The following is a 23,976-nucleotide window of genomic DNA, read 5'->3' as shown; positions in this document are numbered from 1 at the left end:
ACATCCATAAGTGAGAACAACTTGCTCAAGATACCAAAGCATAGCGAAAAACCAACCATGAAGGCACCTCCTACTATGAGGCCCGTCGGATTGCTGATGCTGAATGTAAACGCTAGCTGAGGAAGTCTCAACTGAAAAATCGAGATTCCCAACCTGGAGTATCTGGGATCCACTGTTCAAGCTGCAGTCTCATCAGTCATCAAAGAACTCAGTGCAGAAAATGAGGTGATATTCCAGCTGTCTTCTTTGAGATTGAAAAAAAAGACTTGCATTTATATAGCACCTTTCATGGCCTCAGGACGTCCCAAAGCGCTTTACAGCCACTTTTGAAGTGTAGCCACTGTTGTACTGCATAGCAAGCTCTCACAAACAGCAATGTGATAATGACCAGATAATCTGTTTTGTTAGGTGTTGATTGAGGGATAAATATTGGCCAGGGCACTAAGGAGAACTCCCCTGCTCTTCTTCGCAATAGTAGCAGGGGGTCTTTTAGAGAGCAGATAGGGCCTCGGACGAACAAAATTAGATTATAAACTAGGTTCAAAATACTCCAAATGATCATGTTGTAGAGCAATTTGTAGTTCAGCATAGTCAATGAATTTACTATCTGACTTTAGCTTGTGCCAAAATAGTCCGGGTTCACTAAAACCCACATTAGTTGCACAATGTCTCACTCCTTAGAACCTAAATATTACATTGAGTGTCATGCAGCTGTTGCAAGGTCCACATGGGAATCCTGTCACCTACTTGCCTTTTATTTCTTCAGCTACATCCTTCAGATGTGATCTCATTAGTGACTTAGCAGAGTAGTGATTCTACAGAAAATGTCATCGGCAGACAGATTCCATCCATCAAGGTACATCACCTCTGGTGCTAGCGAATGATATGGAGGAGAAATAAGCCAATTTGTGCGATTTGTGACAACCCATGATAATTTAAGTGTACATCTTGTTACTAGCATCCGATTATTAGAGCAATTTCTTCACCATAGTGTCATTTTCTCGTCCTAGAGAGGGTCTGGCGCAAATTGTCCTATTGTTTCTTTGGCTTCATATCGTCTACTTGATGAAGTACGTCTTATGTTTGCCTAATGCTAGTGTGAATCCTGCACTGTAGGATTTACATACCTCCTAATGGAATCACGAATATTATCTAACAGGCTTCCAGGAACAATGTTTGATGAAAAATAAGAATACTTTTAATCTGTTTTAATTTGTGGTATAACCCATGCTCCATGGTTTTGGTTTGGTGATGGAAGTGTTTTAATTAGCAGCAGATACTTGTTTTTATTACAATAAGAGATCTAAAAGGAGGCCGTATCAACAACAACAACTTGCATTTATATAGCGCCTTTAACGTAGCAAAATGCCCCAAGGCGTTTGATTTATTTATATTTATAGCCCAAATTGCAAACAAAACCTCATCATTACACAAATACAACAGTTGTTACTTAGATTAACACAGCTGCTATTTTGGTTAATGGTTTAGTCTGGGAATTCTTTAAATGAGATGATTTTGAACACACTGCAGCCAGTTACAAAGGAGGCTGCTGGTGACAGACTAATCTGTACCAGCTTATACAGATGGCACAAACCAGAGATTTTGAATTTTATTCCCTGAGCAAAAAGTTACCTCAAATTAGTTTAATTTGGAAATTCTAACTTTCATTTGTCTTGATTATGGTCACAATGATGCTATCTGAATGTTACAGTGACCAGATTCCACATCCTGAAGCGTCTGCCTTGGGTTCAGTTCAACTGACCAAACCCATAGCCAGCAATATTTGGCCCAATATTTTGGCCCGGAATTTGCAGTCAGCAGTGAAGAGAAGGCGTTCGTTGCTGACCCTGAGGTACGCTTCGTGCAAGGGTCTCACGATCCCTGTGCGAGAATTTCGGGTTTTCCAACATTCAATTCAAATCAATGGAAGCCAATGGTGATCCCCTTGCGTGAACTGCTGTGACGTCAACAGGCTATTTAAGCAACCAATCAAAAGGCAGAATTCTCAGAGACCGCGAACAAGGAAGTGAGTAAGCTCTTAAAATTCTAACTTTTTAAAAATGTTAGAGAGAGCAAAACAAAGATTGGGGCTCTCACATGGGGAAAAGGCAAACCTGAAATAAAGATGGACAAAGTAACAAAATTTTTTGAAAAAGTTCTTACAATGTCCATTTTAATAAAAGTTTAACATTTTATGATCTACAGGATTCACTGCAGCAACTCTCCACGGTTACTTCGACAACATCTCACTGCCCCCAAGACCTCTATGGCCAAGAAGGACAATTGTGACAATGTTGTGGGAGCACTGTCATGTCCAAATTCCCCTCCAAATCACCCACCATCATCTTGGACATACAATGCTGTTCCTTCATTGCCGCTGTGCCAGAATCCTGGAATTCTCTACCTAACAGCATTGTGGGACTACCGCCACCACAAGGACTGCAGCAGTGCAAGGTGTAGGGCCACCACTACCTTCACAAAGGCAACTGGGGATGGACAATAAATGTGGCCTTGCCTGCATCATCCGTGTCCCAAGAACAAATTTTAAAAAACATGGCCCCGACCCTGGAAGGTCAAATGGAGTCGGTGCATTTCCCTGACAGCGGTACCTCCCAATAGAAACATAGAAACATAGAAGATAGAAGCAGGAGTAGGCTATTCGGCACCTCGAGCCTACTCCGCCATTCAATGCAATCATGGCTGATCATCCAAATTCAGTACCCTGTCCCTGCTTTCTCCCCATATCCCTTGATCCCCTTTGCCTTAAGAAATATATCTAACTCCTTCTTGAATATATTTAATGAATTGGCCTCAACTGCCTTCTGTGGTAGAGAATTCCACAGGTTCACCACTCTCTGGGTGAAGAAATTCCTCCACATATCAGTCTTAAATGGCTTACCCCTTATCCTTAGACTGTGACCCCTGGTTCTGGACTCCCCCGCCATCAGGAACAGCCTTCCTGCATCTAGTCTGTCTAGTCCTGTTAGAATTTTATAAGTTTCAATGAGATCCCCTCTCATTCTTCTAAACTCTAACGAATATAAGCCTAATCGACCCAATCTCTCCTCATACGTCTGTAGTGTATGTACCCGTTTACCTTTAAGGGAACTATAGAATGTAACCGTTCGCCTTTAAGAGCACTACTTTAGGTGTGGCACTATTTGTTGGCTCATGTATACTGTAATACCGATAGTGACCACACCAGTATATAAGGGTTGTGATACGTTAACTAGGGCAGATTCGCCCGAACCTCTGAATAGTAAAGACCTGTTTTATTTGTTAATCTTGGAGTCTGTGTATTATTTGCAATACAACCCACAGACTTTACAATGGCGATGAGGCCGAGGAGGCCTCATAGCAAAGAGGAAGATTTTGGCATTGAAAACTTCCATCTGCAACAGGCACTGACGGTCCCTTCTGCCACAGTGAGGAGCGAGCCGATCGACAAGAGAGGCAAGGCTGCCACGGACTGTGAGTAAGGGAACAGTAAAAGAAAATAAGGAAGGAGTAAACCAGAGGATAAGGGCGGTACACTCAACCACGGTCGAGGGGGAAAGGAGCCAGACAAAGTCGGGTTCAGAGGCGCTGAGACCGGGAGCAGGCCGGGTGAGACAGAGCCGAGAAATCGGGAATTGGCCGAGAGCCAGTTCAGAGGCTGTAACTGTCCGCCGTCATCGGGGGTACCCGGAGCCGGTTGCCTGCCGCGGGAAGGAGAGCGCTGAAGCCGACGCGCGGGCTGGGGTCTGAAAGCCAGCGGAGAGCGCTGAAGCCGACGCACAGGCTGGGGACCGGTAGCCAGCGGCCGTCGCCCGCGGGGGAAAGTGTACCCCTCCCGCCAGGGGAAGAAGCGGGAAACCGCCATTGCCGTGGGCGGGGAGAACAGAAAAGCGCGGGGAAAACCGCCATTAAAGTGGGCGGGGAGAGCCGAGAAGCGCGGGAAAGCTGCCATTTTTCGCGGGAAAACCGCCGGGGAAGAAGACAGAAGCGGGAAACCGCCATCTTAGAAAAATAATAAGAATTTACAGAAATACTGGTGTTGTTCTCAAGAAGAGAGGAAAAATAATAATAAGTAAAGAAATACTGGTGTTGTTCTCAAGAAGAGAGGAAAAATAATAATAAGTAAAGAAATACTTGTGTTGTTCTCGAGAAGAGAAGAAGATGCCTAAGCGAGGAAATATTAATGATTGATGTTGAGATAGAGGACTGGGCCACGTATGTGGAACGCATAGAAATATATTGCAAAGCCAACGAAATTGAGGATGACGACAAGGCAATAACTTTGTTAAATTCGACGGGAGCAAAAACATACGGGCTCTTGAAACATCTAATAGCACCAGTTAAACCAGTGGACCAGACCTTCGAAGAGATCGTAGCAGTGCTGAAGGATCACTTGAACCCCACACCGTTGATGCTGGCTGAACGATTTAAATTTTACGCAAGAACCCAGAGGAAAGATGAAAGCAATGCGGAATACTTAGTCGAACTGCGTAAGCTAGCGAAATACTGCCAGTTTGGAGGGAATTTGACAGAGGCACTGCGGGACAAGTTCGTATGCGGCTTGGCCAAAGAAGGAATGCAGAAGCGACTTCTGGAAGAAAACGACCTCACACTGGACAGGGCTGTCCTCATAGCTTCATCGCACGAAGCTGCAGCGAAAGGAACGGCGGAAATGCAGCTAAAGGCGGCGGCACTCGGGGTGGACCAAATTACTGCAAGCACTTCCAAATGCTACCGTTGTGGAAAGACAACGCACGACCAGAATCAGTGCTGGTTTAAGAACCAAGAGTGCAGGAAATGTGGCAAACTGGGTCACATCGCGAAGGTATGCAGGTCCGGAAAGAAGACCAACAAGCAAAGGAAGCCACCACCACAAGAAAAGTACAACAAGGTGCATCAGGTGGCTGAAAAGAGTTCAGACGAACAAAATTCAGACTCAGACCCAAACAGCCAGGAGCTGGATAGTCTGAGAATCCACAATGTGGGTAAAGTAACTGATCTACAGACGATCTGGGTCACACTAAAAATAGCTGGAGTCCAAGTACGAATGGAGCTGGACACGGGATCAGCTGTATCAGTCATCAACCAAAAGGACTACCACCGGCTATTCTCTCACATACCCTTAAGAAATACTAAATTCGTATTACAGACATACACGGGGCATAATGTATACCCCATGGGAAAAATACGAGTCAAAGTGAGAGATAGGGGCAAAGAACACCCACGAATGAATCTGTACGTATTACCTGAGGGAGGACCACCACTCCTAGGGCGGGAGTGGATGCAGAAAATAAACATAGAATGGCACTACCTAAAAGCCATAGGGAAGGAGGACTCGGTGCAAGCTATCAGCTCAGATTCTGAAATGGATGACGTGACGACCAATGTAAACATGGAAGACAAGGCAAAAAGGGAATTGCTGATGAGGGGAAAGGAAACGAAGACAGGCAGGCAGGCCCATGTTACCAAGCAAAATCAAGCTGTAGAGCAGAACCCCAGGTTGACACAGAATTCTGAGCCTGCTCAAGCTAAGGATTCATCCACGACGGAAGAACACCGAGCTCGGTCCCAAACTTATGTCAAAGTACAACGACAATTAGAACAGTTGAGTGTCCGTCTCGTACAAGAGATGGAAAAGATGAAAAAGTTCTGGGACACCGAATGGGAGACCCTGGAAAGACAACAGAGACAGCTAGCTCAAGCAGAGAGCGACCATAGAGCCATCGTGGCCATGTACCAATCACATCTCCCTGAGGCTGTTCAGGAACTAGAATATGCACAGAACGATCCAAAGGAAGAGGAATCTTCAGGAAGTCAGGATGGTATTCCAGTTCATCTCTACGACTTGTTGCAAGCAGAGTGTAACGAGTTGAAAGAACAGTATGAACAGGCTCAGACTACAATCCTGGAAGGGGTTAACTTGGCAACCTCCGAAAAGCTAGCTTTACTGGAAGCATATGAACAACAAAAGTCTGAACAGGAGCAAGAATTACAAAGACTGCAGGAGATGTTTGATGAGCTCCAGGCCAAGGCTGACTCATCGTTAGGGATTCAATCCATAGAGGAAAAATTAGAGGTGAAAGACATGGCAGAACATGAAAGACAAGATGTCCAAGAACTCATAAAAATATTGAAGGAAACCCAAGACAAATATGAGGCGGCAATGACCGAGGTTCAACAACTTGAAGAACAGATTCAACTGGGAATCCTTTCAGTGGAAGAAAAGGAAACTGTAAGAATGGCCCCTGAACATGAGCTAGAGAGCATCAAGGCGCAACTTCTCCGAGCGCTGAAAGCCAAAGTACAAGAGGAAAAGAAGGTGAAAGCATTGGAGGAAAAGGTGGATGAAATGGAGAAGACTCTGATCCACAGTGTTCCCGTGGAAGAGTTAACGGTCAGCCAACTCCTTCATATGCTGAGGGACAAGACTCTGCAATGGGAACAATCTGAACACGAGCTTCAATCTTCAAAGGGAAGGAGTTCGGAGCTCTCAAAAGTTATGGAAATAGCTGAGGTTGCAACACAGATTTTACTGGGATGCCAAAAGTACGCTGAATCACGTCTATGTGAACAACAGAATGTTGAAACAGCTGCTCCAGTAGAAGGATTGAATAGCCCGATCAATCAATCCCCGATGGAAGGGGAAGTATTGAAATCACAAATGAGGTCCTTAGTGAAGGATTTGCAGGAAACCCAGGAAGAGCGGGATGACTATGAACGCATGAGGAAGTCTTTTAAAGAAAGAGAGATAGAGAAGGAACAGCAGTCGGCTAGCGTCCAGTTGGGTAAGGAAGAAGTAGAAGGGCCTCTCGATGGACTAACTCAGGATGACCCCGAATGTGACCATGACCGGTTGAGTGACACTGAATATTACGAGGAGGTGGTCTGCCCAAAGTGTGATGAAAACTCCCAAAGTGCTGAAATGCGGATGAAGCACTTAAGGTCTAAGGAACATAGAGAGTTGGTGGCGCTACAGCTGGCCACCGAGAAAGGAGCTTCGAGAGTTTCAAAAAGGCAGAAAAGAAAAAGAAGAAGCCGGAGATAATAACTGTTTAAAATATTATTACTTCTACTACCTCAGTCCGAACACTATGAAAGGTGCTAAATTTGTTAAAAAAAAATCCGGGGACATTATCAAGACAGCCAGTGGGTTGTATAAGTCCGCACTGCTGGTTCAACAGGACGAAAGTACAAGCTGTTAAAAAGGCTATGGAGGAGTCACGTTTACCAGGTGAACCGGCTACACCAAAAAGATGCTGTCTGGGACGAATTAATACCAGAGACTGAATTTATGAACTGTTCCCACAGAGACTGAACCTGTAAACTGTTTCCACTGAGAGTATGTTTGTAAACTGTTATATGACGTTGACTCCATCGAGAGTATATCTGTAAATTGTTATATGACGTTGACTCCATCGAGAGTATATCTGCAAACTGTTTATATAAAGTTGAAGATTGTATGTTTAACGGGATTCTGTAAGTAAAAAGCTAAAAAGGGAGGATTGTAGTGTATGTACCCATTTACCTTTAAGGGAACTATAGAATGTAACCGTTCGCCTTTAAGAGCACTACTTTAGGTGTGGCACTATTTGTTGGCTCATGTATACTGTAATACCGATAGTGACCACACCAGTATATAAGGGTTGTGATACGTTAACTAGGGCAGATTCGCCCGAACCTCTGAATAGTAAAGACCTGTTTTATTTGTTAATCTTGGAGTCTGTGTATTATTTGCAATACAACCCACAGACTTTACAATGTCATTCTTGCCATCCCAGGTATCAGTCTGATGGGAAGTCAATCAATGGGGAGGGATGAGGGGAATTGGTGGAAAAGTCTAGGCCATGATATACTAATAAAAATGCAGAGACTTACCTCTTTTCGAATGGAGTAATTGGGAAACATTCGGAAGGGAGTAAGCTCTCAGTGTGAAATGCATTCCAAATAAGCGCTTGCAACTGAAGGCAGAAATAATTGAAGGAGATGCACCGGTGACTTACAACTTCTGTTGTCTACTCTGGTCCCAAGTGGCAGCGTAGTGAAAGGTCGTTAGGTTCCTTTTCATATCATCCGTTCAATATACTGCACTAGCTGGAAGTATGCACGAAAACACTGAAGGAATACACAAGCAGTGCCTGTAGGCTTTTGGAAAGGAAGACACTCAGAAATAACACTATTCAGAAATTACAAGGATTTGTACCACATCAGGAATATGACAGCTGCATCCGGCATTGCATCTAATTCATGGTGTACCTGACCTGGGAGCACGAGATCACACTGACACTAGCTACAAAGTAGAAATATGGCTGTCCTAACAGAGCTGTTACTTGATGAGGAGCGACTCTTCTTGGCAATTGTTAAAAAGAGATTTGAACAGAACAGATAACAGCATCAATTATCTGAACAACTGAATTATTCTGCAACTTGGAAAATACAACTCAGGCACACATCGCATTACAGCAAACCACCAGCTCTACCAGTGTACAGGACATGAGCTGGAGATGAGTTACCTCATTCTACCTCACTCCGAAGCAAGTTGGACAAGCCCATCTACCCTTGTTTCTTGAATGTCTTCAGCACTGCTCCCTTTGTGGGTCACTAAATCCAATGTGAGAATCAGGCTGCTGGAGAGATGAGCTTCACCGGGTCAAATAGCCTTTTCCTGTGTTCATATTTATCCCAGGAAAGATGGCAGTGATGGAATATAACAGGGCCACCACTGCACCTCTTACTTATGACATTGAGCTTGTACGTCAGCATGCGGCTGAGAGGACAGTGGCACAGGATAGTGAGGGTATTACACACTTGATGCAGAGCAGAAAGGGCATTACTTTATGTCACCACAGGTGTGTGATATTGTCCTCACCCTGCATTGACATCTTCCCTGCCTTGGAGTGATAGCTTCTCGATTCTCCATCTTGAAACACACCAGAGGAAATACATGGAATGAAAAGGGGCACTGGTATCACTCAGGTGGCCGGTCTGCTGGCAGCTGGTAAGAAGCGGCTGCCACACCACTTGAGCACTGCTACCAGCGATAACGGGGGAAAAAGAAAACCTGATTCAGACTGCAGCCAATTTAGTTCTGGTAGAATAGCAAAATGCTGCGGATGCTGGAAATCAGAAATAACAACAGAAAATGCTGGAAACACTCAGAAGGTCAGGCAGCATCGTGGAGAGAGAAACAGAGTTCACATTTCAGGTCGATGGCCCTTTGTCAGAACTGGAAAAGGTTAGAGAAGTAACAGATTTTAAGCAAGTGTAGGGCAGGGAAAGGGAGGAGGGGAGGAAAGGACAAAAGGGAAGGTCTGTGATAGGATGGAGGGCAGGAGAGATTAAAAGACAAAAGGGATGATGGTGAAAGGCAAAAGGAGATGGTAATGGGACAAGTTAAACAAAAGATGGCTCTAGATGAAGTGTAAATGGCAATGGCAGAATCATCAACAGCTGCCATGAGAGAGGACGAAAAATGACAGGGGCAGAGGTTATGGTCTGAAATTGTTGAACTCGATGTTGAGTCCAGAAGGCTGTAAAGTGCCTAATCGAAAGATGAGGTGCTGTTCCTCGAGCTTACGTTGAGCTTCGCTGGAACAGTGCAAGAGGCCGAGGACGGTGAGGTCAGAGTGGGAGTAGAGCGGAGAATTAAAGTGACAGGCGACCAGAAGCTCGGGGTCACGCTTTCGGACTGAATGGAGGCGTTCCGCAAAGCGGTTGCCCAATCTGCGTTTGGTCTCCCCAATGTAGAGGAGACCGCATCGTGAGCAGCGAATACAGTATATTAAATTGCAAGAAGTACAAGTAAATCGCTGTTTCACCTTGGAGTGTTTGGGGCCCTGGAGAGTGGGAAGGGAGGAGGTAAAAGGGCAGGTGTTGCATCTCCTGCGCTTGCATAGGAAGGTGCCGTGGGAAGGGAAGGGGTGTTGGGGGTGATAGAGGAGTGGACCAGGGTGTCGCGGAGGAAGAGATCCCTTTGGAATGCTGAAAGGGGAGGGGGAAGGGAAGATGTGTTTGGTGGTGGGATCATGCTGGAGGTGGCGGAAATGGCGGAGGATGATCCGTTGAATGTGGAGGCTGGTGGGGTGAAAGGTGAGGACAAGGGGAACCCTATCGTGGTTCCGGGAGGGAGGGGAATGGATGAGAGCAGAAGTGCGGGAAATGGAACGGACATGGTCGAGAGCCGTGTCAACCACAGTAGAGGGGAATCCTCGGTTGAGGCAAAAGGAAGACACATCGGAAGCACTAGTATGGAAGGTGGCATCGTCAGAACAGATGCGGCGGAGATGGAGAAACTGGGAGAATGGAATAGAGTCCTTACAGGAAATGGGTTGGGAGGAAGTATAGTCCAGGTAGCTCTGGGAGTCAGTGGGCTTGTAGTGGATTTTTGACGATAGCCTATCCCCAGAAATGGAGACAGAGAGGTCGAGGAAGGGAAGGGAAGAGTAGGAGATGGACCATGTGAAGGTGAGGGAAGGGTGGAAATTGGAAGCAAAGTGAATGACATTTTCTAGTTCTGGTTCTGGTAGGCAAGCCGCACAAGCAGCAGACACCATACACCTTGCCATCCTAAAACTTCCAAAGGGATTTCCATAAGGCCCACCACCAGCTCTCTCGGGGTAAGTGCACAACATTCCAATGATATAGGCTATCTGATCATTGGTTTAACCACTGACTGTTGGCCTTGTTGCTGAAACACTTGAGTGTGAAAGCTGCTCTAGGCCTGCGGGGGCTGAGATCCATCACCGCGATTCTGCTGCATAGGATTATGGCCACTCAAATCAATATTCAATGGGAAAACAGCAGTCTAGTTGAGAATTCCCATTATGCTGCATATAACAAGCCAGCACACAGTCTACATGCATTTTCTATTAAAAGTTTCTTCTTATTATAAGTGGGGAGGAGATTTCCTTCATACAGTGCATGCAAACAAAGAACGTCCTTATGATTTCCCTGTCAATAACGAACGGAAGAAGCCTACTTCCAGGTATAAATTTTAATATTTGTTGAAAACACGGTAATGCAGATAGGGGGCTTATCAGTTTCATCTGTTGCACGGGGCTTCACTTGCAATTAAAAGGGAGCATTCCTTGAGGGGAGGCAGTTTTGATGTAAAACACATCTTTTCATACAACTAGTATCTTCAAGATTTATACCCCTGCATGTTGTGAGAAATCATGCACATTAAATCACTCGGCAGCTGGTTGCAAAAGACACACCACACTGGGCTTCAAAGGTGGAAAGGTTGAAAATACACACCCCCTTAAAAAAGGTTCCTCTCTAAATGCACCTAGCAACTAATTTGAAGGTTGAATGGTGGGGTTAGCTAATCACTAAAACCTCCCTGAACCTCTCTATCTGAGATGGCTACTTATTGTTGCGATGACAGTGTTTAATATGTGAACATTCACTCTCTTTGCCTGTAAACTCAGACATATAACAGGGTTAGAAGATCACTGATCCATTGCTTCAGTTCTAATTAAAATCTAAGTACTGTTGATGCGGATAATCCTAAATTGGCCTCAATTTTTTTGCCTCTTCCAGGAGATTTCATGGTGGGGGGCGGAGCTGGGCGGGGAGAGGTTGGAGATGCAACATTTCATGGAGTGAAGAACCTGATGGTTTTTTCCAATCCTTTTTGCAGGTTCATATGATAGAAACATATAGGCCTAGAAACTCAGTTGGGCGCGCCAGCCGTTAGCGCCTTAGGAGGAGTAGATCTCGAGCGCTAGGCGCTTAGCGCCCGGGCGCAGCGCAATCTGCGCCTCACCCCAACTTCAGTACACATTTAGCGTCGGCGCAAAGTCTTAGCGCGCGCCCTGCTGCGCGCGCAGATCACGACGTCATTTCCTAGTGCAACGCCCTTTGTGCGCCCCGAACCGGAACTTCACTCGCGCCGGCCCATTGTGCGCCGGGTGGCCCTAACGACTGTGAAGTGGAACGGTACACAGCCGAGGCGGGCCGCGGGGCGCGCTAATTAAAGGGCACTTACCCTGCACTATAAAGGCCAGCCATTTTGCAGCATTCACTCTTGTGCAACGGTTTTTTGGAGAGAGACCAAGGAGGAGAGCTTACTGGTTTGGACCAACACTAGGACAGGTATTTTTGGCTCAGGCCAGAGCTTAGCAATTATCTTTGCCTTCATTGAGAGCTCAGTGTTTGCCAGCATATAATGGGGGCTGCATTGGGTGCCAACGCTGACTTTCAGCCTTATGCCAGAAGGGCTTACAGATGCCGTGAGAGAGTGGCAGCCCTGGCTAGATGCAGAGGGGGCAACAGGCGTCGCCAACTGAGGCCTTACCCACCCAGGGTATACCGCCAGCAGTCCTCCTATCTAACCATGTCTGCCGCGATGTGTGTTAGGAGGCTGCGATTCAGAAGGGAGGTGGTTGCAGACATCTGCCAGCTGCTTCACAGAGATCTGCAGCCACAGCTGATGCGCAGGACGTCTCTGTCGGTGGCAGTGAAGGTGACGGTGGCTCTCAACTTCTATGCCACCGGCTCCTTCCAATCCGCTGCTGGGGACATCGCTAACATCTCCCAGTTCGCCGTGCATTGCTGCATCCGCCAGGTGACCGATGCCCTTTTCAGAAGGAGACATCAATTCATCTCCTTCCCCACGACCCTGGACAAGCAGCAGCAGCGTGCAGTGGGATTTGCAAGAATAGCGGGTTTCCCCATGGTGCAGGGCGCCATTGACTGCACGTATGTGGCTTTGCAGGCACCTCTGGAGCATGCCGAGGATTACTGCAACCGGAAGGGCTACCATTCCCTCAACGTACAGCTGGTGTGTGACCACAGGCAGCGCATCCTAGCTGTCAATGCCCGCTTTCCAGGCAGCAGCCACGATGCCTTTATCCTGCGACAGACAACTGTGGCTGACATGTTCCAGGCACAGCCTCACCCAAGAGGATGGCTTATCGGAGACAAAGGCTATCCTTTGTGTACCTGGCTCATGACCCCGCTCCGCGCGCCCACGACCCCTGCTGAAGAGGCATACAACGAGAGCCATCAAGCGACTAGGAACATCATAGAACAAACAATCGGCGTCCTCAAGCAATGGTTCCGCTGTCTCGATCGCTCCGGGGGAGCCCTCCAGTATTCGCAGGAGCGAGTCTCCCAATTCATCGTCATTTGCTGCATGCTGCACAACCTGGCTATCCGCAGGACTCAGGCACTGCCACCTCACGTTGGAGCACCACCTCAGGAGGAGGAGCAGGAGGAGCATGAGGAGGAGGAGGACGAGGAGTACCAGCCCAGGAGGGAGGCAGAAGGTCCAAGGGCCGCCCGTCGGCGGCTTATTGAACGTCACTTCTAGGCCCCCTGTCAGGGAATGGCTTGTGCCAATAAAAGAACATGATTGCAGCCGCTCCGCAAGCCCTCAGCCGGTTAAGGCAACAAACACTTCAAAGATCAAACATGGACAATGTTAATAAATAAAATGCTTTATTGTACAAACTCAGGGCCCTTCCCACATGAAAACCAAAAACAGACGAAACCCCCAAAAAACACTCAAACACATTACTCGCTCCCACAACCTGGAGAGGATTAACAAAACAGTGCAACTAAAATGGCCGTCATCCTCGGCCTTCGTAAAAAACAAACATCACATCCTCGGCCTTCAAAAAACAAACATCCAATTCTCGGCCTTCAAAAAACAAACATCCAATTCTCGGACTCAAAAAACAAACATCCAATTCTCGGCCTCAAAAAACAAACACAACTGGCCACACATTCGACTTTTTGGCCCGCTAGGGCGATGCCTTGGCCATCTTTGTGTGGCCCCTGCCCGCCCTGCTGCTCCTCCTCAAAGTAAGGCCATTGGCTGCTGCAAGGCTGGGGGCAGGCTCCTGAGGGGCACATGTCGTGACGGCAGATGCCCTTGGGGGTCGGCCTAGTCGAGGTCTGGCCGTCGAGCGGGCAGCTGTTGAATGCTGCAGCTGTGGCTGGCCAGCATCAGTCGCTGCAGCAGCTCCTGGCAGCTCCACTGGGGGAGTGGCAGTGGCGGCTGGAGGAATGGGGGCAAGCTGGCGGATGGCAGGCGCTCGCTGGTCGCCTGAGACACTGGCACTCGCCCGGGCCAGCACTGCAGCATGCGCACCAATCTGCCGAGGGACAGACCGCTGTGCTGCTGCAGCGCGCCGGGTGCCCTGGCGATGCCTGGCTGACACAGCGAGTGTGGCAGCAGTGAGTGCCCGTGTTGACCTGTTCAGTGACCTCATCAGAGCACCCAGTGACTGCACGGCACCACTGATAAGCTGCCCACTCGCTGCCTGAGCTGCCCTGAATGCCGCCCGACTCGCTGCCTGATCTGCCCCGAATGCCGCCCGACTCGCTGCCTGCTCTGCCCCGAATTCCGCCAAACTGATGGCCTGTGAGGCCCCGACGTCGGTCACACTCCGAGAGAGGGACTCGATGGCCTCAGGCAACCGTGCCACTACCCCCATGAGCTCCGTGTGCCGGCGCTCCGAGTCCGTGGACAAGTCCTCGAGGCGTTCCATCTCCTCGGCGAAGACCATCTCCGGACTGGAGGCCGGACTCTCCCTCTGGGGAGAAGGCCGCCGAGCTGGCCGACCCTTCCTGCGTTGCTGGACGCCACTGGGCCCAGCAATTGGACTCCCCTCCGACCCTTCCCCCCTCTGGGGAGAAGGCCGCTGAGCTTCCACCCCCCTCCCGCGTTTCTGCAGGCCGCAGGTCCCATGAGCTCCCCTCCCCTCCGACACTTCCGTCACGCTCCCCTCCAGGGAAGACGTGTCCCCTACATTCGCATGGGTTGCCGCGGCTGAGGGTTCCCCTGATGGGCCGCCTTCCTCTTGCTCCTCCTCCTCCTCCTCTTCTGAGGGGCTGTCACTGGCAAGTTCAGGGACCTCCTCCTCACCATCTGAAAGCAGGAAGGCACAAGAGTAGCTTTAGAGTGAGGAGAGGGCGTCAGCGAGGGATGCATGAGTGGTGGCATTCAGCGCATTGGTCGGACAGTGGCAAAGGATGTAGATCAGATGCGCAAGTGGGACGAGAGAGGTCCAAAAGGTGATGTCCTTACCATTGGGGCCCAGAACAGGGTCGGCATCTCCACATGCAACGGGCCCAATCACCCGGCCACCCATGAGGCGCTCCACGCGATGTTGCAGCTCGGTGAGCGGCTGGATCTGGGGTCGGCCTCCCCCGGTCGCAGTCCGGCTCTTCTTATTATTGGCCAGCTTGGCCTGCAAGAGAAAGGACGGCCTCTAAGTACAGTGTGTAGCCCTGATCTTGTGTGCACTGCCTCCCATGGTGGAGTAGCCTGGCCAGTGTGTTGCCCTGATCTTGTGTGCACTGCCTCCCATGGTGGAATAGCCTGGCCAGTGTGTCGCCCTGATCTTGTGTGCACTGCCTCCCATGGTGGAATAGCCTGGCCAGTGTGTCGCCCTGATCTTGCGTGCACTGCCTCCCATGGTGGAATAGCTTGGCCAGTGTGTTAAGTGCAGAATGTGCAATTGATGTTCATGCCTGTCCCATAGCTGCTGCATGAGGGCTGGCCATTAGGGCTTTCAGGTCCCTTTGCCCATAATGTGAGGTGCACATGCAAGGATGAGGAGGACACTGGAAAGGGTACTCACCCTGACAACCCGAGTGAGGTCATTAAACTTTTTGCGGCATTGGACACCGCTCCTGGGGACCTCGCTGTTGGCTGACACCTTGCTGGCGACATGCCTCCAGGCCCTCCGGTAGACGCGGACCGGCGCCTTCTTGCCATTGTCCGGGTACAAAATATGGCGCCTCTTCTCCACAGCACCAACCAGCACACTCAGATCAAGCTCTGAGAAGCGCTGCGCTCGTTCACGGGCCTTCTGCATGGCTTCAGGCGCTATTTGTGTCCAGCAGCAGTGTTCAGGTCTAGCTGGAGGGCTCCACTATCCAGGGCGTGGCAGCAGACCAAGTCGACCCTTCCCCCTTAAGAGCTGGCCGGCGCCAGGGTGTCTGCTGTCAATCACGAGATGGCCGCACCTGCGCTGCGCCCGGCCTCGGCGCTCTCGCTCAGCACCTCCGGCTTAGCGCCTAAAGAGAGGCGTGCAGCACCAGTTTTAGCGCTCGAGCAAACTCTTAGGGCGAAGCTAATGAATATCAGAGAAGTGGCCTCGATTTTGCGCCGGGCGCAAACTTTAGCGGCCGCCCGACTTTACCGCCCCAAAAGTGGCTACAATGAGTTTCTAGGCCATAGAAACATAGAAACACAGAAGATAGGAGCAGGAGTAGGCCATTCGGCCCCTTGAGCCTGCTCCGCCATTTAATGAGATCATGGCTGATCATCCAAATTCAGTACCCTGTCCCTGCTTTCTCCCCATGTCCCTTGATCCCTTTAGCCTTAAGAAATATATCTAACTCCTTCTTGAATATATTTAATGAATTGGCCTCAACTGCCTTCTGTGGTAGAGAATTCCACAGGTTCACCACTCTCTGGGTGAAGAAATTCCTCCTCATCTCAGTCCTAAATGGTTTACCCCTTATCCTTAGACTGTGACCCCTGGTTCTGGACTCCCCCGCCATCGGGAACAGCCTTCCTGTATCTAGTCTGTCTAGTCCTGTTAGAATTTTATAAGTTTCAATCAGATCCCCTCTCATTCTTCTAAACTCCAGCGAATACAAGCCCAATCGACCCAATCTCTCCTCATATGTCATTCCTGCCATCCCAGGTATTAGTCTGGTGAATCTTCGCTGCACTCCCTCCATGGCAAGAACATCCTTCCTCAGATAAGGCGACCAAAACTGCACACAATACTCAAGGTGTGGTCTCACCAAGGCCCTGTACAACTGCAGCAAGACATCCTTGCTCCTGTACTCAAATCCTCTCGCTATGAAGACCATTTGCCTTCTTAACCGTCTGCTGCACCTACATGCTTAACTTCAGCGACTGGTGCACAAGGACACCCAATTCTCGTTGCACTTCCCCTTTTCCCAATCTATTGCCGTTCGGATAATAATCTGCCTTCCTGTTTTTGCCACCAAAGTGGATAACCTCGCATTTATCCATATTATACTGCATCTGCCATTCATCTGCCCAGTCACCCAACCTATCCAAATCATACTGGAGATTCTCTGCATCCTCCTCACCGCACACACGCCCACCCAGCTTTGTGTCATCTGCAAATTTGGAGCTATTACATCTAGTTCCCTTGTCTAGATCATTAATATATATTGTGAATAACTGGGGTCACAGCACTGATCCCTGCAGTACCCCACTAGTCACTGCCTGCCACTCGGGAAAAGACCTGTTTATTCCAACTCCTTGCTTCCTGTCTGCCAACCAGTTCTCTATCCAAGTCAGTACCTTACCCCCAATCCCATATGCTTTAACTTTGCATGCTAATCTCTTATGCGGGACCTTATCGAAAGCCTTCTGAAAGTCCAAATACACCACATCCACTGGTTCTCCCTTATCTATTCTACCAGTTACATCCTCAAACAATTCCAGTAGATTAGACAAGCATGATTTACCTTTTGTAAATCCATGTTGACTTTGTCCGATCCTGTCACTGTTTTCCAAGTGCTCTGCTATTCCATCTTTTATAATGGTCTCTAGCATCTTCCCCACTACCGATGTCAGGGTTACCGGTCTATAATTCCCCGTTTTCTCTCTACCACCTTTTTTAAATACTGGGGTTACATTAGCTACCCTCCAATCCATGGGGACTGTTCCAGAGTCTATAGAATCTATAGGGATAGGAATCTGGATTAATTCTGAATCCGATTCAGCCTTTCTCCCAAACTGGTACTGTACTGTTTGATGTTGAAGAAGGAATATATTTATTGGAACTTAACTTAAAATAATATAAATAATATAAAAATACGGGAGCAAAAAAAAGCTTTTAGCCCACACCAAATCCACATCATTTTTGCACAAAGGATTTTTTATATCGAGTTCCAATATAATATTTATAATTTACTGTTGGTTCTTATATTGCTTCAATATCTGCTGCTGTTTCCTGGCTCTGCTATTGTTCATGTGGCTTCTGTCTCTATATTGCTCCTCCTCTGTTAAAGATAATTATGGATGAGAGAGGTCATTTGAGCCATCTTAATTCATCCATCTAAAGACCCCCCCCCCCCATTATTATGGCAGCTAATTGTTTCTTAAATGATCTCAGAGTTATCCTGGAGTCCATTCCACATGTTCAGCCATGATCACATTGAATGGCGGAGCAGGCTCAAAGGGCCGAATGGCCTACTCCTGCTATGTTTCTATGTTTCTATGTTGATCTTGACTTGGGGCAATAGTGTAAAATGGGCAATGCAGATTCAGCTGCCCGTTATACATCTCTCACTTCTGGGACTGTGCTTACAGACTCATGAGTCCCTTCCTGGGAAATTAGATTTCTTGTAGACCGCTATGAACTTTTAAAATATTCAAATAAGAATATTTTATATTTAATGATCCACAGAATTGAACCTTTTTGTTAAATAAGATGACATATTGTAGCTATACCAGTGACGAAATTCTATCATTGGCACTTAATTCAAAACAAACAAAATTTTTATCTTACCTAAGACTAAATAAGGCAATAACGATTGACACCCAGGTAAAGCACATCACAAAACAGTCTAATCAAGGACTAGGTTGAACAGAAGAATAATAATCAATCAACAACAACATATTGTCTAGTTATTATCATTACGATGGCTTCTGTGATTGGTTGACTTCATCACATGGTCTGTGGAGTGCATGTTATGATCTATGGTGCCATTTTGTTTCTCGGCCTCCATTAGCTGAAAACCCTCCTTCTACTTTTTCAGTCAGGCACTCAATAACCCAACCCATTGTGGTCCATGCTGCATGGAAAACACAGCCCCATGAGAAAAATTTTACAGTTTGTCCTCGAATGGAACAGCAGAGTTTTACTGTCTGCTGTCTGATTTGAGGGATCAAATCATCATCCACAGAACCCTCATCCCTGCACAGTCAAGTGTAAAAGTAAAAATTCATCTAACTTACCCGAGAAATCCCAACAATCTGCTCATCTGGCAACAAGCTGATGCGCACGAAGCAAGATTCAAAATTGACATCTTCTTTCTCGAGCAAATCTTTCCCTTGTACCAGAGTGACGTGCAAGGTGTTTAAGTTTATATCATACTCCAAGCACATCTCAATCTGCCCCACAGTGAAGTCATGGCCAAAGTTATTACCAATGGAAGATATGGAATTCAGTGAGTCTGTAGATACAGATCTTTTCATGGGTCCGTAAGATGTCAACTCCACATCCTTAGTCATCAGTTCCAGAGTCCCGAGCTCGTTGATGGTTTCATATGTTTCGTCTATCCTGAGGCTCAATTGGTGGCTGGGAAAACCTTTCTCTGTGGGCTTTTTGTAACTTGAAGCTGCTGTTCTCTGAGGAGAGATGAAGGGGAAAAAAATCAACTCAAGTGCTGATGCATATTTCTATTTGCAGTTCAAGACAAGTGACTGTTATGAGCATTTGATTTCACAATCTGAAATTGGCTTAATAGATCAAGTAGCTGCATTCAAATATTCACAGGCCCATAACCATGGATAACACCAGTAATTTGTTGATACAAACAGCGAAACACTGCAGATAAAGGTCCTACTGCAAAAATATTTTTGATAGATTATTATACATAGATACATAGATACATAGAAGATAGGAGCAGGAGTAGGCCATTCGGCCCTTCGTGCCTGCTCCGCCATTCGATGAGATCATGGCTGATCCTTTAATTCAGTATCCCGTCCCCGCCTTCTCTCCGTAACCCTTAACCCCTTTTGCCCGTAGAAATATATCTAATTCCCTCTTAAATATATTTAATGAGCTGGCGTACACTGCCCTCTGTGGCAATGAGTTCCACAGGTTCACCACTCTCTGAGTGAAGAAATTCCCCCTCATCTCTGTCCTAAATGGTTTAGCCCTTATCCTTAAATTATGTCCTCTAGTTCTGTTCTCACCCGCCAAGGGAAACATTCCTTCTGCATCCAGTCTGTCTAGACCTGTCAGAATTTTATACACTTCTATGAGGTCCCCTCTCAATCTTCTAAACTCCAGTGTGTACATCCCTAAACTACATAGTCTCTCCTCATAGGTCATTCCCGCCATTCCTGGTATCAGCCTGGTGAATCGCCGCTGCACCCCCTCCATGGCAAGAACATCCTTCCTCAGATGAGGCGACCAAAACTGTACACAGTACTCGAGGTGTGGTCTCACCAGTGCCCTGTACAGCTGCAGCAAGGTATCCCTGTTCCTGTATTCTAACCCTTTTGCTATGAAGGCCAGCATACCGTTTGCCTTCTTGACCGCCTGTTGCACCTGCATGCTCGCCTTCAGTGACTGGTGTACAAGAACACCCAGGTCTCTCTGTACTTCCCCCTCTCCCAATCTATTGCCATTTAAATAATAATTTGCCCTCCCGTTCCTGCACCCAAGGTGGATAACTTCGCACTTGTCCACATTATAGTGCATCTGCCATTTATCCGCCCAATCGCCCAGTCTGTCCAAATCGCTCTGGAGCTTCCTGGTCTCTTCCTCTGAGCCCACCCCCCCTCCTAGTTTAGTGTCGTCTGCAAATTTGGAAATGCTGCATCCGACTCCCTGATCCAGGTCATTAATGTAAATTGTGAACAGCTGGGGGCCCAGGACAGATCCCTGTGGTACCCCACTTGTTACTGCCTGCCATTCAGAAAATGAGCCGTTTATTCCAACTCTCTGTTTTCTATCTGACAGCCAGTTCCCTATCCACACCAAAACTTTCCCCTTTATCCCATGAGCCTCAATTTTCCATGCTAATCTTTTATGTGGGACCTTATCGAAGGCCTTTTGGAAGTCCAGGTACACCACATCTACTGGCTCTCCCCCATCTATTCTACCAGTTACTCCCTCAAAAAATTCCAATAGATTAGTCAAGCACGATTTACCCTTTGTAAATCCATGTTGACTCTGTCCTATCCTGTCCCCATTTGCTAAGTGCTCCGCTATTTCATCCTTAATGATGGACTCCAGCATTTTGCCCACAACTGATGTAAGGCTTACAGGTCTGTAATTACCTGCTTTTTCCCTACCCCCCTTTTTGAATAGTGGGGTAACGTTAGCTACCCTCCAATCCATCGGCACTGTTCCCGAGTCTAATGAATTCTGAAAAATCATCCTTAGTGCATCCGCTATCTCTAGGGCCACCTCCTTCAGTACCCTAGGATGCATGTTATCAGGCCCTGGGGATTTGTCCACCTTCAATCCCTTTAGCTTCCTTAACACCATATCCTTAGAGATATTGATTTGCGTCAGTTCCTCCTTTGCCAATGTCCCTATTTTTCCCGATATCCCAGGGAGGTTTTTTGTGTCTTCCTTCGTAAAGACTGACCCAAAGTATGCATTTAGTTGATCTGCCATTTCCTTATTTCCCATTATATATTCCCCCGTATCTGACTGCAATGGACCAACTTTGGTTTTCACCAGTCTTTTCCTTTTGATATATTTATAAAAGCTTTTGGAGTTAGTTTTTATATTTTCCGCCAGCTTGTTTTCGTAAGCTATTTTGCCCCTCTTGATCATGCCCTTTGCCCTCCTTTGCTCTATCTTAAACTGTTCCCAATCTTCCGCTCTGGCGCTTTTTTTGGCTATTTTATACGCCCTATCTTTGGATTTTATGCTGTCTCTAATTTCCCCTGTTATCCACGGTTGAGTCACCTTTTTAGATTTCCTTTTATGCCAGATTGGTATAAACAATTTTTGCAATTTTGTCATTCTATCTTTAAATGTTTGCCATTGTTTATCTACCTCCAGTCCTCCCAGGAACGTTGTCCAATCAGACCTACTCAGTTCCCGTCTCATGGCATCATAATTCCCCTTGTTTAAATTCAGGACCTTAGTCTCTGAGTCAATTTCTTCGCTCTCCATTTCGAGTGAGAAATCGATCATGTTATTATCTCGTGTCTTCGAATGCTAGTTATGTCAGATGGCTTTTGTAACAGGCAATCCATATCGTCCTTTTACAAAAGCAATTTATCATAACTTGGGTTCAAAGAAATAATTGATTGAAAATGTTTCTGATGTGGGATAGGAGTCTTTATCTACAGTAGGATTAGCCCCATTGTGGTGCTCAGTCACACTGTTACTGTTGTCACCAGGCATTTAAAGGCCTGACATGCTACAAAAAAATTAGCAGATGGCTCATTATGCTTTATGTTACTTTTGTAGTCTGGTAATAGAGTATTCAGACAGACCCACTTCAAAAGGTGAAACTGCAGATCAGTCACACTGTTAGCAAATGAGTAAATGTGCATTAAGATCCAACATATGTACGTAGGAACAAGAGTAGGCAATTCAGCACCCTCGAGGCTGTTCTGCCATTCAATTGGATCATGGCAAATCTGTATTTTAACTCTATCTATCTGCCTTAGTTCTGTAACCCTTGATACCCTTGCCTAACAAAAAGCTATCAATCTCGGTTTTTACATTTTCAATTGACCCAGCCTCAGCAGTTTTTTGAGGGAGAGAGTGTCAGATTTCCACTACCCTTTGTGTGAAGAAGTGCTTTCTGACATCATAAGGTGATTGGCAAAAGAACCAAAGGCGATGTAAGCAAAAAACCTTTTTCCGCAGCGAGTGGTTAAGATCTGGGATGCACTGCCTGAAAGGGTGGTGGAGGCAGACTCAATCTTATCTTTCAAAAGGGAGTTGGCTAAGTATCTGAAGGAAAAAAAATTGCAGGGCTTCGAGGAAAGGGCGGGGGAATGGGACTAGCTGAGAGTCAGCACGAGCTCGACGGGCTGAATGGCCTTCTTTCGTGCTGTAACCATTCTTTGATTCTATGATACCTGAACTGCCTAGCTCTAATTTTAAGGTTAGGCCCCCTTGATCTAGATTCCCCCAACAGAGGAAATAGTTTTTCTCTATCTACCCTATCAAATTCTTTAATCATCTTAAACACCTCAATTAGATCACTCCTTAATCTTCTATACTCAAGGGAATACAAGCCTAGTCTATGCAACCTGTCCTCATAATATAACCATTTTTGCCCCAGTACCATTCTGGCAAATCTGCACTGCACCCATTCCACACATGTTTCTCTCATATGTAGCACTACCCAAGGCCTTTGACTTCTTCTACCATCCTTCATCCTAAACCTGAAGATTCCCCAGTCTTGATTGTACAATCAGCACTAAGTTGAGGTTGGCCATTACCTAATTGGAAAACTGGAGAATGAATCATCACAGGTAGTTCACACACAGTGTATAGCTACAGATTGCCCTTGACAGATGCCCTTGTAGCTGGCTCTCTGTCAACGCTCTGAGAGAACAGCACCACTGGAGAACAACAAGGAAGTGGAGCAAATAAACAACTGAAATACATTACTGAAATAAAGGGAAGGGAACTAACCCAGAGAGAGACACATGAGCCGTTCAGTAGAAGATGCGTGTGAACATTCTTGCTTTACACCATAATTTATATAATTTATATGATTCAATGACATTATTTACAAGCAGGAGAAAAGATCAAAGGTTAGCTGCAGTCAATGCCAGTGACTGTGACCAAGGGGATTTTTAGACTCCTCTATCCCCCTGGCCACAGAAAGAGTGGTGAAGACTCACCGTTGACTTGTAAAATAAAGGACTTGGGACGTTTTCTTAGATTAATAAATCAACCATTTTACATCCTTTGAGACATTTTGAAACTCTCTTTTTGTTTACATATTTCAGCAAATATTTAATTTATCGTACAGTGTATTGCCATGTTAAGAGGGCTCAATCTGTGGCGTATTCGGATAGGTAGATTGGATAACTCAGGCAATGCTTTGTGTATTCATCATCTTAAGCATTCTGTACAATGGCAATGGTACTGTAGAAAGAGTTGCAACAAGTCCAACAATATAGCATTCAAATCTCTATAAAGATACTGGTAGATACAGTTGACTCAATTTGACTCTCAGGAGACACCGATAAATGGAAGATTCAATCAGAAGACTTTCCTGCTTAGGCTTGGCCGCTCACTAATGAGCTTGAGTACCCAA

General features: G+C 46.7%; 1 protein-coding gene across 1 annotated transcript in view; it reads right to left on the bottom strand.

Moving 5' to 3' along the window:
- Positions 1 to 23,976, bottom strand: part of syt12 (synaptotagmin XII) — a 130,575-nt gene that overhangs the window by 73,297 nt on the left and 33,302 nt on the right. The window contains exon 4 of the mRNA XM_086007636.1: positions 18,959 to 19,351. Coding sequence (XP_085863762.1) covers positions 18,959 to 19,351 — 393 coding nt within the window. The remainder of the gene's footprint in view (positions 1 to 18,958; positions 19,352 to 23,976) is intronic.

Source organism: Somniosus microcephalus, chromosome 15 (genome assembly GCF_052327205.1).
Source record: "Somniosus microcephalus isolate GS21.2 chromosome 15, FLI_Smic_1.0, whole genome shotgun sequence".
In the NCBI taxonomy this organism is placed as follows: domain Eukaryota; kingdom Metazoa; phylum Chordata; class Chondrichthyes; order Squaliformes; family Somniosidae; genus Somniosus; species Somniosus microcephalus.
Note: the sequence above shows the minus strand (reverse complement) of the source record. Positions and strands in the feature narration are given on the sequence as shown.